The following is a 13,004-nucleotide window of genomic DNA, read 5'->3' as shown; positions in this document are numbered from 1 at the left end:
TTTCAGATTATTTTGGTTATTGTAGTACCTTTACTCCTCCATTTGCATTTTGGAGTCAGCTTGTTGGGTTATGTGAGGAATCCTGTAGAGATTTTCATTGGCATGTGGAGTAGCTGGGGAAGAATGGACACCTTTACAATGTTTGTCTTCTCCTCCGTGAACATGGATAACTTTCCTTTTGTTCAGGAGTGTTTTGTAGTTTTTCCAAAAATTCTTACACATTTTTGTTATATTTATATAGCAAAGTGTCTTTATGGTTTTGTTGCTCTTGTGAATGGGATCTTTTTTTAATTGCATTTTCCAGTTGTTATTACTAGTGCACAGAAAAGTACTGATATGTATATATTGATCTGTGCCTAAGCAGTTTGTTGAGTGAGTTCTCTTATTGGTTCTCGTAGTTGTCAGCTGATGATCTTGGATTTTCCAGTTAGAAAAATCATATATTCAAGCACTGAGTTTTATCCTTTTCTTGCCAATGTTTACAGTCTTATCTCTTCTTCTTTTCCCTTTGCTTGGTATGGTTTCAGTATTCAGTTTCGAGACATGTTGAGTGTTTTTACAATGATGTTTACTGAGAAATAAGTTACGCTGTAGACAGGGGCAGGAGTAAATAGATGATCGAAGGGGAGGTCTTGCTCAAGGGGGGCAATGAAAAGTGTCTGAGAGGGGAAATGTTTCTTTTTGGAGGAGTTAATGTGTGATCTTTTCATTACAGATATGGTGTAAGCTATTTCTTCAAGATTGGGCAGCTGAGGACCTGGTATTTCTGATTAGCCTTCAGCAGACTTATAGCCATAGAGAAACCTCACAGAGTTCCGTATTTTGTTTTCTGCTTTACACCTTTCCTGGCACCTGAATTCATCTTGCAACCATGTATGGAAGTGCTCGCTCAGTTGGGAAGGTGGAACCAAGCAACCAGAGCCCTGGGCGATCACCTCGGCTTCCACGTTCCCCTCGCTTGGGTCATCGTCGAACCAATAGTACAGGAGGGAGTTCTGGGAGCAGTGTCGGAGGTGGCAGTGGGAAAACCCTTTCAATGGAGAATATCCAGTCCTTAAACGCTGCCTATGCCACTTCTGGCCCTATGTACCTAAGTGACCATGAAAATGTGGGTTCGGAAACACCTAAAAGCACCATGACCCTTGGCCGTTCTGGAGGACGTCTGCCTTATGGTGTGAGGATGACTGCTATGGGCAGTAGCCCCAATATAGCTAGCAGTGGGGTTGCTAGTGACACCATAGCATTTGGAGAGCATCACCTCCCTCCTGTGAGCATGGCATCCACCGTTCCTCACTCTCTTCGTCAAGCAAGAGATAACACAATCATGGATCTGCAGACACAGCTGAAGGAAGTATTAAGGGAAAATGATCTCTTGCGAAAGGATGTGGAAGTAAAGGAGAGCAAATTAAGTTCTTCAATGAATAGCATCAAGACCTTCTGGAGCCCAGAGCTGAAGAAAGAACGAGCCCTGAGAAAAGATGAAGCTTCCAAAATCACTATTTGGAAGGAACAGTATAGAGTTGTGCAGGAGGAAAACCAGGTTAGTTATATATATATGTTTGCCTTTCTGTATTCTGTATTTATGAAACAATTCATGTACATAAATGAAATGAGCCATTCTTTCTCTTTTCTTTCTTAGGTCTTTCCCTTCTTGGTTCATTTATTTTCCTTCTTCCTGTTTTTCTTAGTATTTTGTGCTCTCCATTTCTTCGCCTTTTCCAGATTGGTCCTGTGCTTTAATTTTTTTCTGGCTGCCATGTCTGCTTGCTCACCATTCTTGCTTGTTTCTTTTCCCTAGCTTCTCTTTCTCTTCCTCTTTTCTTTCAGCATACATTATCTTTTTTCACTTCTTAAGAGAATGTAATTTTGCCACATGCTCTAAGATCCATTATCAAAATTGTTCAGGCTGTGTAACTTAAGTGGGGTATAGCGTTAAGATTTACCATAGTAAATGTTAAAAAAGTCAATCTTAAAAAAAATACCTATCACAAGGCCAATCAATATCTTGACAGTACAGAACAGAAATTAATTTTAAACAGTTAACATGGACATTGTACATACTTATTAAGTACCAACAGTGAGTAGCAGCTCTTTCTCTTGACATTTAGGAAAGTTTAACTTCAGGATCCTTTTTTAAAACAATTCTTTAATTCTTCAAATTTGAGGATTTAAGGTGGAAGAAAGGCAACTTGCTGTGATTGGTTATATATAAAATATAAATTAGATTTTGGTAGAAGTTGAATGTTAAATTGAGGTTATTGAATTTATCATTGAATTAGCTAGCCAGTGTACCTTTTTGATGGTGCTGAAAATATGCCTGTCACCAAGACGGTTTTAATTATCCAGCGACCTGGAAATTTCCAGTCCATTTTAACGAGAAAAAAAATTATTGGCTTACTTCTTTATTTTCAAATAATTCAGGCAGCTAATTATGCTTATACTTTAAAAGCTGTGTGGATAAAAAGCAGTGACAATAACCTTTCTAATTATCAAGCTACATTCAAAGGCAAATATTTGAATCTTCTGAAAAGACTATGGTGGGAACTCAGCACTTTAGTCCGGTGGAAGTGAAACAGTCCACAGAGCTCTGATGCCAAAAAAACCATATGTGCTGAAGGAGGGTGAACAATGCCTTATCGAGATTCCGCCCCCTGCCCTAATTACACACCAGTGCTGGCAGGAGTGTATTCTTCCTGCACCCACTATAATTACCACACAATCCTAAAATTGTATAACTTTGGTCCAAAAAATGAAGGGTGCAATTTTAAAGTAAAGTGAGACACTGCAATGAGATACAGAGAACTGAGAATGCTAATTAATAGATTATAGTGAGCCGGCAGTGGGCCCTAATTAAACTCTGCATTCATTACACCCTCCATAGCCCTCAGAGGTTGGACATTTTCCACTTTACAAAGAAGATTGGTTTAATAGGATTTACAGTAATTAAACAAATTTCCCCATTTCAGTTTGAGATTGGGGATTTAGACACATTCTAAATGTTTGATCTGATTGGACCACAGAGATCTTGGTCTAGAATCCTATCAAATGAAAAAACACATTTGCTTAGAATTGCCTAATGTGTATGGTTCATTATTAGGAAGTCCTTTTAGAAGATTGTTTCAAAAATAAATATCCAGCTGTTTTTGTTACTGAACTTTCAAGTACTGGTGTTGGAGAAATGGAACAATATATGTTTTAACAGGAAAAGGCTTTTCTTTTTCTTTTTTAAAATTGAGAATGAGAAAGTCTTTTTTTTTTTTTTTTTTTTGTGGTACGCCCACTGTTGTGGCCTCTCCCGTTGCGGAGCAACAGGCTCCGGACGCGCAGGCTCCGCGGCCATAGCTCACGGGCGCAGCCGCTCCGCGGCATGTGGGATCTTCCCGGACCGGGGCACGAAGCCTGTCCCCTGCATCGGCAGGCGGACTCTCAACCACTGCGCCACCAGGGAAGCCCGAGGAAGGCTTTTGGTGTGTTTACTTGATGAAGAATAAAAGTCCAGCTGTGAGCTTGGTTATTTGCAAAGCAAAGGCTTTGGATGATTTATATTTTTAAATTTTATTCTAACCGGCATCTAGTAAAGATACTGTCATACTTCTTTTTGGTTATTATGCCTTGTAATATTCCTGTATGTTTAGTTGGAAGCTTATTTTTAAAATAATTATTTTAAACCACTTTCATTGGAATTTTGTGTGATCAGAGTACCTTTAAAAAACTATTACAGTATGGCAAGTGAGTTTAATGTTTTGCTTTTTGTATTTTTTTGCTCTTGGAGTTTGATTTTATTTAGGATTCTGATTTTTTGATTTTATTTATTTAGGGATCAAGAGAATTTGAAGTTCAGAAATTAAAAAAGAGACTTGCTCTCTGTAAATCTTTGTTTTGTCATTTGTTCTCACTGTTTGGACACTCGTGACTGTTAACATTTTAATAATTTTAGGTTGTACCTTGATTTGTTACATGGTGAAAGCCATTATTATTTGAATTTAAATAAACTTTTTCATGAGGTTGCTAATTGTTTCACTGTCATTTAGCGTCTGATTTCAAAATCTGGGATCTCTGTCTTGGACTATTTGTTTAACTTTTCTTTTTGATAATCCCGTTTTAACACAGAGATGAATTATGAATGATTATTCAGAGTATTGTGGATAAATCGGTATTCTAGTCTCTTTTCCAGATAGATTTGATCTTTTCTGGCGTTCCAGAAATGGCATGTGTTAGAGGCACTGTGGAGAATGTCCTGAGAAAATTAAGTCAAATGTGAGATAGATATGCTCCTTTTGGGGAGTTAACAGTCATTTTGAGAAGCAAAATTTGTTCATGTGTGGCTTATAGAAATATAAGCTACCCGTCCATTGGATTTTTCATGTGCGAAGGTATATAAATGCATGTGGGAAATTGGCTTCTTGTAGAGCTGGTAAATTTGCTTACCTGGGATGTAGTGGAGTATTATGGAAAATGATCCAGTGAATCTAATAAAAACTGTTGTACAAATACCTGACAGGGCTTATTTGTGAGGAAATAAGAGAAGTTGCCAGAGGATTGCAGTCTCTTTTTCCCCTCTGTTACATTTTGCAGTGTGGTCTAGTGTGTGATTTCATCTCAGTGATAGAATTGGTTTTATGGGTTTGCTAATTTACAGAATCTAAGAAGATAGCAGCTTAGATATGAGTTGGGAAACCCATTTTTTATTCTTTCGTGCAAAAGAAACCAGAAAATGAACTTGCTTTTTTTAGTTACACTAATATTGATCAAGGGAGGTCATAGTTCCATTTTACTTTTTAAAATCATGCTGCCCCTGGAACTTGCTATCATGTACCAGTGCTCTATTTGCCCGGAAGAGTATTGGAGGGGCCTGGAAACCATGCTTTATAACAAGTGGTTGTGGGGACTCTAAAGGAGAGACGTGTGGCATTTTAGTTATACTCGTGTTTTGACGGGCAGCCATGAAGAGGAAAGTTTTTTCCCTTTCTTTCTTCTTTGGTATTTTTTTTGGAAAGCCAGTACTGGAAAAATGAGTACAGATATGAAGGTTTTACGTTCTGGCTCCATGGAGGAATGTATTTTCTAACAAAGCTATATCCGTTTGATGCAAGAGTCAGTTTCACAGTCCAGTGCTTGACCGTCACTGGAATTGGTTCCTGGGAGGCCCGATGCCTCAGACAGCTGTGTGGGTGCTCCTGGCCTTTCAGCTCTGCAGGGTGCCTGCAGTGACTTCTCCGGCAGCCATTTAAAGAGTTCCCCCTCCTCTCACCTTCTTTTGCCGCTCCTGGCCTAGCTTCCTCCCTCTCTCCCTTTATGACAACTTTATTGAGGTATAATTTAATTCATCCTTTAAAAGTGTGTAACTTTTTTCTTCCTTAATCTGACTTATTCAAAGAAGAATTTGAAGAAAGTAACAGGAAGTTAGTTGCCCTAGGGTGTTCTCGAACAAGGGAATGAATGACATAACCAAAAAAATTGTTTAGGAGCAGCTTTTATTGCTCGTCTGCAGAGCAGATTGAAGGAAGGCAGGCAGGGAAAGCGAATGAGTTCGTTGCAGGAGGCCTGGATTTATTTGGGTAAAAGGAATGGGGAAGGAGGTGCACATCCACGAAGTATTTTCAAAGAGATATTTGGATATAGACTGTGATGGCAAGAGAGAAGACTGATGAACTGTGATACTGAGACTGAGGAAATGTTTTTGCCATTGATGATAAATGGTTAGAGATTAGAAGGTAGAACTAGATTAAGGGTAAGAAATGGTGAATTTAGTTTTCATTATTTGAGGAGAAGTTTTTCGTAAGCATTTGCAGATAAGAGACTAGTGACTGTGACCTCAGGTACAGGCACAGGGATGTTGTTATATGTTTGCTTGTTAATGTTGGAAATTGTACTGATCTAGTTAGTTCAGTCCCCAAGCTGAATGTCCCGGCTTGTGGGAGTTAGGAGTGGAGAGGAAGAGAGAAGCCATTTAACGGCACATGTTTTATGTATGGTTTCTCACCCGCTGTGTCTGTGTCTTGGTCTCCTGTCTTTCTTGTGGTATTTCTCTTTGACGGTAGATAACTTGAGTGACTCTCTCGATTACTGAAAGTCACTCTTCATTTAGAAAGGTGAATGTTTATATTCCTGTCATGACGAACTTTTGCTAATAGACGTCCTTTATTTTGTTTTAGTTAACAAGTTCATTGAAATCAGGTACCTCTGCATGATGAATTTGGAGTAAATTCGTCAAAAAGAGAAGTACTGTGGAAATGTGCTTTCAGCAAGAAAATGATTAACTTCATATTGAAAGTGTTCTGTTCTTCCCTAAGGACAAGATTAGAAATCTTTTATGAACTGTTTCTTCTCACTTTTTGTGCTGCCATGTGCATCTCCAAAAACATTTATTTTTCCTTCTGGAGTTGGAAAGCTAGTCTTTAACATAAATGTGTTCCTTTTATTTTTCCATATTATCAGCAGTAATGCTTACTGAAACTACCTCCCTTTCTGTTTGTTCTGGCAGTCTTTCCTACCTAATAGGCTCATGGTAAGTTCTGTTGCATTTTGACAATTGGTGGAGAATACTTGGTTGAAATGACACCTGTCCAGCTTAATTTCATCTGTGGACCTTGTAGATTGAGAAGGTGAGAAACAATTCAGCCTTGATGCGCATACTGTACCATCCCTAGCTGTGGCTAGTGGCTCATATACTTCCAGAGCATGTGATATGCGGGACCTATTTTGCTTTGAAACCACCCTTGGAACTGTTCTGATTTTGGAGGAGCCCTCAGGCACTCAGGTATGGTCCCCTTTAGCATCAGTTCTCAAACTGGCCTCAGGATGCGGTACACTTGTAAAAATTATTAAGCAACCTCAAGTAGCTTTTGTTGATGTAGGTGTTTATCTATCAGTATTTGCCATATTGGAGACTAAAATAGAAATTCAAAAAATATTTACTGATATATTTTAAAATAATGAACACATTAAATGTTAACATAAATAACATTTTTAATGAAAAATAGCTTTGCAAGTCTAATGTCTGGCTTAATAGATGACAGCTAACTGTCATATCTGTTTCTGCTTTCAGTGGTCTGTTGCAGTTTGTTGTTTGGATTGAAGTATATGAAGAAACTCAGGCTTCATATAAATTAGTTGGAAAAGGCAGGGGTATTTTATTTTATTATTTATTTATAATATTTATTTATTTATTTTTGGCTGCGTTGGGTCATCGTTGCTGCGCGGGCTTTCTCTAGTGGTGGCGAGCGGGGGCTGCTCTTCGTTGTGGTGTGCGGGCATCGCATTGCGGTGGCTTCTCATTGCAGTGGCTTCTCTTGTTGTGGAGCACAGGCTCTAGGCCCGTGGGCTTCAGTAGTTGTGGCTCACGGGCTCCAGAGCGCAGGCTCAGTAGTTGTGATGCACGGGCTTACTTGTTCCATGGCATGTGGGATCTTCCCGGGCCAGGGCTCGAACCTGTGTCCCCTGCATTGGCAGTCGGATTCTTAACCACTGTGCCACCAGGAAAGCCCCGGCAAGAGTATTTTAAAAGCCTTTTCAGATAATTGTGGATATATATATATATTTTTAAATTTATTTTTGGCTGCATTGGGTCTTCGTTGCTGCACGTGGGCTTTCTCTAGTTGTGGCGAGCAGGGGCTGCTCTTCGTTGCAGTGTGCGGGCTTCTGTTGTGGTGGCTTCTCTTGTTGCAGAGCACGGGCTCTAGGCACACAGGCTACAGTAGTTGCGGCACGTGGGCTTCAGTAGTTGTGGCTCGCGGGCTCTAGAGTGCAGGCTCAGTGCAGGCTCAACTAGGCACACAGGCTTAGTTGCTCCGTGGCATGTGGGATCTTCCTGGACCAGGGCTCGAACCTGTGTCCCCTGCATCGGCAGGCAGATTCTTAACCACTGTGCCACCAGGGAAGCCTGTGGATATGTTTTGAAACCACGCCAAAATTTGACAAGTGGTAGTTTTTATTTTTAACGCTTTATTGAGGTATGATTTACGTGCCATAAGGTTCATCCATTTTAAGTGTACAATTCAATTAATTTTTTTAGTAAATTTACTGCAAGGTGTGCAATCAAAACCATAATGTAATTTTAGAACATTTTCATCAGTGAGTGGTAGTTTCTTACAGTTAGTGCAGTGTGGAATCTGAAATCCTATCAGTGACTTTTCCATACTTTGTTACATTAAAATAAATTGGTCTGTCTTGCGCTTTGAACAGATCTTTTACATGTAGAGGACATACATGAATAATACATGTGCCTTCTCCCGCTTTTGTAACACTGTGTATTGGTCATTTGGAAAATATTGGTTCATTGAGTTATGTAGGTCTTCCAAATGTCGACACATTTCATTAGACAGATTAAAAAAATTCTTTCGTTAATAACACTTCTTATTTCATCAGAAGAGTCTTCCAGTATTGGTAAGCTCACCAGGCAGGAGATACAAGTTTTCCAAAATTCTGAGTTTTCCTTGAAACTCGGATTTTATCATTGGCAAGAAGTATTGCCAGTTATTGTCTTTGAGTTGACAGGTTAGTTTAAATTTTGAGAAAAATTTATCCGTATACCTGAGTCTGAATAATCATTGGTTTTGAGTTCAGTCTTTTAAAATGGTGCTCATTGAGACAGCCATTGTATTTCAGTGTGCAGCAGAAGTGCTTTATGCCTCTGAGAAAGAGAGACCTGAATGATGTGACTCTTGGGGGTGAAATGTTCCAGGCAGAAGGGACTACAAGTCTAAAGGCCTTACTGGGGTCTTCTGACTCTGGTAAGAGGTTGCCACTAAGGGTCTTGATTAGTTTATTCTTTAGCTATAATACCCCTCTTCTCTTATCTGTTGTGTTGTAATAAAACGTCGTGGTCTTTGACATCAGCAAGGCTTTTGCTTCTTCGCCATGGTTTAGGAAATTTTATTATTTCTTCAGTAATAGTAAATAATGGGAAAAGACTGGATAAAACCTAATACCAAAATTCAGCCCAGACAGTATTAAATAATAGAAAGCTTTGCTGTTTTAGAAAGCTGGAAAAGTGCTTCTTCAAAGTTTTGGAATGAATTTATCCATGTGCATTGAATGAAACTTCCTGCTTTGAGATCTATCCTTAATCGTTTTGATTGTGCGTTCTCAGATATAAACTGTGGTTAGAGATGCCACCCTTTTTCTGGCAAGTTTGTGAAAGTGTTCATCTGTTTTTATTTTATTTTATTTTATTTTATTTTTTTTGCGGTATGCGGGCCTCTCACTGTTGTGGCCTCTCCCGTTGCGGCCATGGCTCACGGGCCCAGCCGCTCCGCGGCATGTGGGATCTTCCCAGACCGGGGCATGAACCGGCGTCCCCTGCATCGGCAGGCAGACTCTCAACCACTGCGCCACCAGGGAAGGCCCCATCTGTTTTTAAATACTAGTTTTAATGTTTAATATTTAATATTGTTGACTTAACAAATATTGAACACCCCCTTTGTATTATTGTATTTTTCTGCTGAACTGACCTTAAACTAGAAATAAAGCTGAAAGCAATGTGAAAACTATTAAGGTGGTAAATTGCTTTCCTGAATTTTTGGACTCCTGAATTAACATTCACATTAAAGTGTCTTAGTGATTTAGAGGATCTATGTAAAGAATACTTACATTTTCTCTTGGATTGTTCTTTTCACACTGTATCTTATTTTGTAGGGTATAATGAATAGGAGGATAATAGACTTCTAGAAATACGTAGTGTACCCCTTAGTAGAAACATCAGTGAAAGGAATAGCAACAAGTTGAAAAAGGTCAAAAGATCCAATGTTTTCTTCTTGTTGCTGCTTGTTAATGGCATATATTTTTCTGTCATTAGAGAGGTGCCTTGGGTGGGCTGTCTTAGCCAGTAGTTATAGTTGTCTAAGCAGTAAATATTCTCCTTATGGAATGCTTTGCAGTAAGGATTCCTCTTTGTCTCATCAGTTACCCAGTTTTTACTGTGAAGAAACTAAAAAAAGGAAAAGGATATATCGATCAATTTTTGGTTTTAATTGTGATTTTTAAATTTGTTCACTCTCTGGGATCCATTTAATATCCATAACCTTAAATAAAGGAGGACTTAAATTCTTCAAGAACTACTGCATACTTTAAAAATTGACTTGTGAGCAGTGCTTGAACATTATAATTTGTTGCCCTGAAAATGAGAGCAAATCATCAAGAATTCCTTGACAGTGGGAATCTGTATTACTGTTGCTTAACTATTAGAAAGTATTGTAAAATTCTGAAGGAGAGCTCAATTTTAAAGACTAAGAATATTGGCAGGCAGTGCATTTTAAGCCATTCTCATGGAAAATTTTATGTAACTTTTTAATTACCTAGTTTGTGCTTGAGGAATACCCATTAAACTTAAAATAGGGAGCTGCTGTTGAGTGCAGAGCCCACGATATGTGCTGGTTTCTGCTAAAGTTACCTTGTGAATGTTTAGGCCTATTATTTTGTATGTTTCATCTTGATTTGGTTTTTAAATTCTCTGAACGGTAAAAGAAAAGAGAAAATATGTATTTTTATTTTCTGATACTGCAGCATAAGATATGATGAGAGGTTGTCACCCACTGGTTTATCACACAATACATTTTTTGCCTTTTTTGCCTTTTGTGATGAAGAACTGTGTCCTTAAAAGCATAACTGAGAAATATTTTTTTCAGGTTAAGTTTCTTTTTTTTTTTTTTTTTTTTTTGCGGTACGCGGGCCTCTCACTGTTGTGGCCTCTCCCGTTGTGGAGCACAGGCTCCGGACACGCAGGCTCAGTGGCTGCTCCTCGGCATGTGGGATCTTCCCGGACCGGGGCACGAACCCGTGTTTCCTGCATCGGCAGGCGGACTCTCAACCACTGCGCCACCAGGGAAGCCCCAGTTTCTTCATTATTTATATTGAGTTCTCCTTCTGTGTTTTGTGAAATCTGGGAAGAGATATGTGTCTGTAATTCAGGTATTTTCATTGTCAAAAAAAGATAAATAATGGTATGTTATAGATGACTTACATACCATCTGTAAAGACTTTTGGACTGGTATTTATATATATTATTCTTTGTACACCAGTATCATTCCTGTTGTTGGTCTGAGATAATGGTATTAAAATGAAAGCAAATCTGCTTTGATTAGCTGTTCACAGATACATCTTTGTTTAAGCGTAGTATTTTTGTTTATTTATTTTTACACAGCTGCTCTGTTTACATTATAAATGTCCTACAGCATTCACTCTATTTCAAAGAAAAACATTTTTTGGGGAGCTAAGTGAAAACTTGTTGTGTAGGGCATAAAATCTACTGAGAAAGTAGAAGACTATATTCAGAAAACGTTCTTAGTTTTAATTATCTTTCATAGATTTGATAATCTGAGTAATGGGTAATTTATTCTATGAGCCACATGGCTCTTCATGGGCATAGGCACTTAGCATAGGTGCCATATTCTTAGGAGAGAAGCATACTTAATGAGTTCCAACCTTTCCTATCCTGTAATTTCATGAGGTATATTTCTTGTTTCTCTGAGAAAACATGCTACCCATGGTACAGAGCATTTTCAAGAAACGAAGCAGTCAAAAGAGAATCTACTTAAATGGTAGTGGCTAGATTCCTGACTTTCTCTTGGTATTTTTGGTGATAGGTACTTGTTGTTCTCAGTTATTGGAAAGTTTTGGGAACATTGGCAGGAAGCATAATTTGGATGCAGAAGGCAGTTTTTGGATTTAGGGTAGAGAAGGCCCAGGATTCCTAGATACCCTGAAATGCTTAGGATAGCCCTGCATTGAAAAATTCTCCCTTATTCCATATGATTTTCAAACGTCTTGCCAAAAATTTGTATAGATGAGAAATCTGTTTATAATGACCTGAGCCTAGATCCTAACTATATACATAAATCTGCATGAATACATTAGCATCGTTTTGAATAGCTGTAGTGTACATTGAATTTTCTAGCATTGGGACTACTGTGTAAGTTGATGGAAGATCGTAACTTTGTTTTGTTTGGAACTTTATGTAGAGTTTTTATTATTTTAGAGAATGACGTAAGCAGCAACATTGCATTGTTGACCAATGCATCCACCAAACAGCCTCTCTCTGCACATGCCCATGTCAGCATTTCACATGTTAAAATACATGTTATTTTATTATAAAACTCCTTATCTTTCTTTCACAGAGCATTATATTAATATTTTTGGATTTCATGTGAGGGTAGGCTTATTATCTATGAATTTTAAGATAGTAAAGGGCACATTACAAAATACTTGTTATAAGAAGGGGAAGGGTGGCCTTGGGTCTGATGAGCTTGGGAGTCACTGGTGTAGTGGATAGGACACTGATTCTAAAAAAGGAGACTTGCATTCTCATTTTGATCCTGGCTCTGCCAGTCAGTAGTAACTAGGTGTGTGACCATGGGTACATGGTTTAATCTTTTTGGACCCGTTTTCTCATCTGTAAACCCTAGAGGGTTGGACAAGGTGGTCTCTAGAGATTCTTTCTTACTTCTACAGTTTTTTGATTTAAAAAAAAAACTTATTTATTTGGCTGTGCCGGGTCTTGGTTGCGGCACGTGGGATCTTCGTTGTGGCATGTGGGATCTTCAGTTGCGGCATGCGGGATCTAGTTCCCTGACCAGGGATGGAACCCAGGCCCCCTGCATTGGGAGTGCAGAGTCTTAACTGCTGGACCACCAGGGAAGTCCCACCAGTTATCTGATTTGTTTTTGTCAGTTTTCCTAATGGAATTCTCTCTAAGAATCTCTTCACTGTGATTTAATGCCCTGGTTCAAGACTGATTCACATAACCAAGGTAGGCCCTTCTGGGAATGAGAAATACTTGACTATTGATGTCCTTTCCAAGGTAGGCAGCATAAAATCAGTGCTTGCATATAAAGAGCAAAGAGCTTTCTTGTGAGTTTCATCAGTTGTCACATGGAGAAAATGCTTTTTTGATTGTTGATAATTAAATGAGATTAAGGGAGATAATATGTATAAAATTATGGACAAGACTGAATGCCATAATAGGTATACAGAGCAATCAGTGTCAATTGGAACCAAGTCTCGTATTT

The 13,004-nt window shown here is 38.7% G+C and overlaps 1 protein-coding gene across 2 annotated transcripts in view; it reads left to right on the top strand.

Annotated features, from left to right (window-relative positions):
* ERC1 (ELKS/RAB6-interacting/CAST family member 1) overlaps positions 1 to 13,004 on the top strand; it is a 394,109-nt gene that overhangs the window by 32,993 nt on the left and 348,112 nt on the right. For both annotated transcript variants that reach the window (XM_082665275.1, XM_082665274.1), the window contains exon 2: positions 716 to 1,540. In XM_082665275.1, coding sequence (XP_082521401.1) covers positions 872 to 1,540 — 669 coding nt within the window. In that variant the 5' untranslated portion in view covers positions 716 to 871. The remainder of the gene's footprint in view (positions 1 to 715; positions 1,541 to 13,004) is intronic.

This window comes from Grampus griseus (assembly GCF_964374135.1).
Source record: "Grampus griseus genome assembly, chromosome: 11".
NCBI lineage: Eukaryota > Metazoa > Chordata > Mammalia > Artiodactyla > Delphinidae > Grampus > Grampus griseus.
This window is presented reverse-complemented; position numbering and strand designations above follow the sequence as displayed.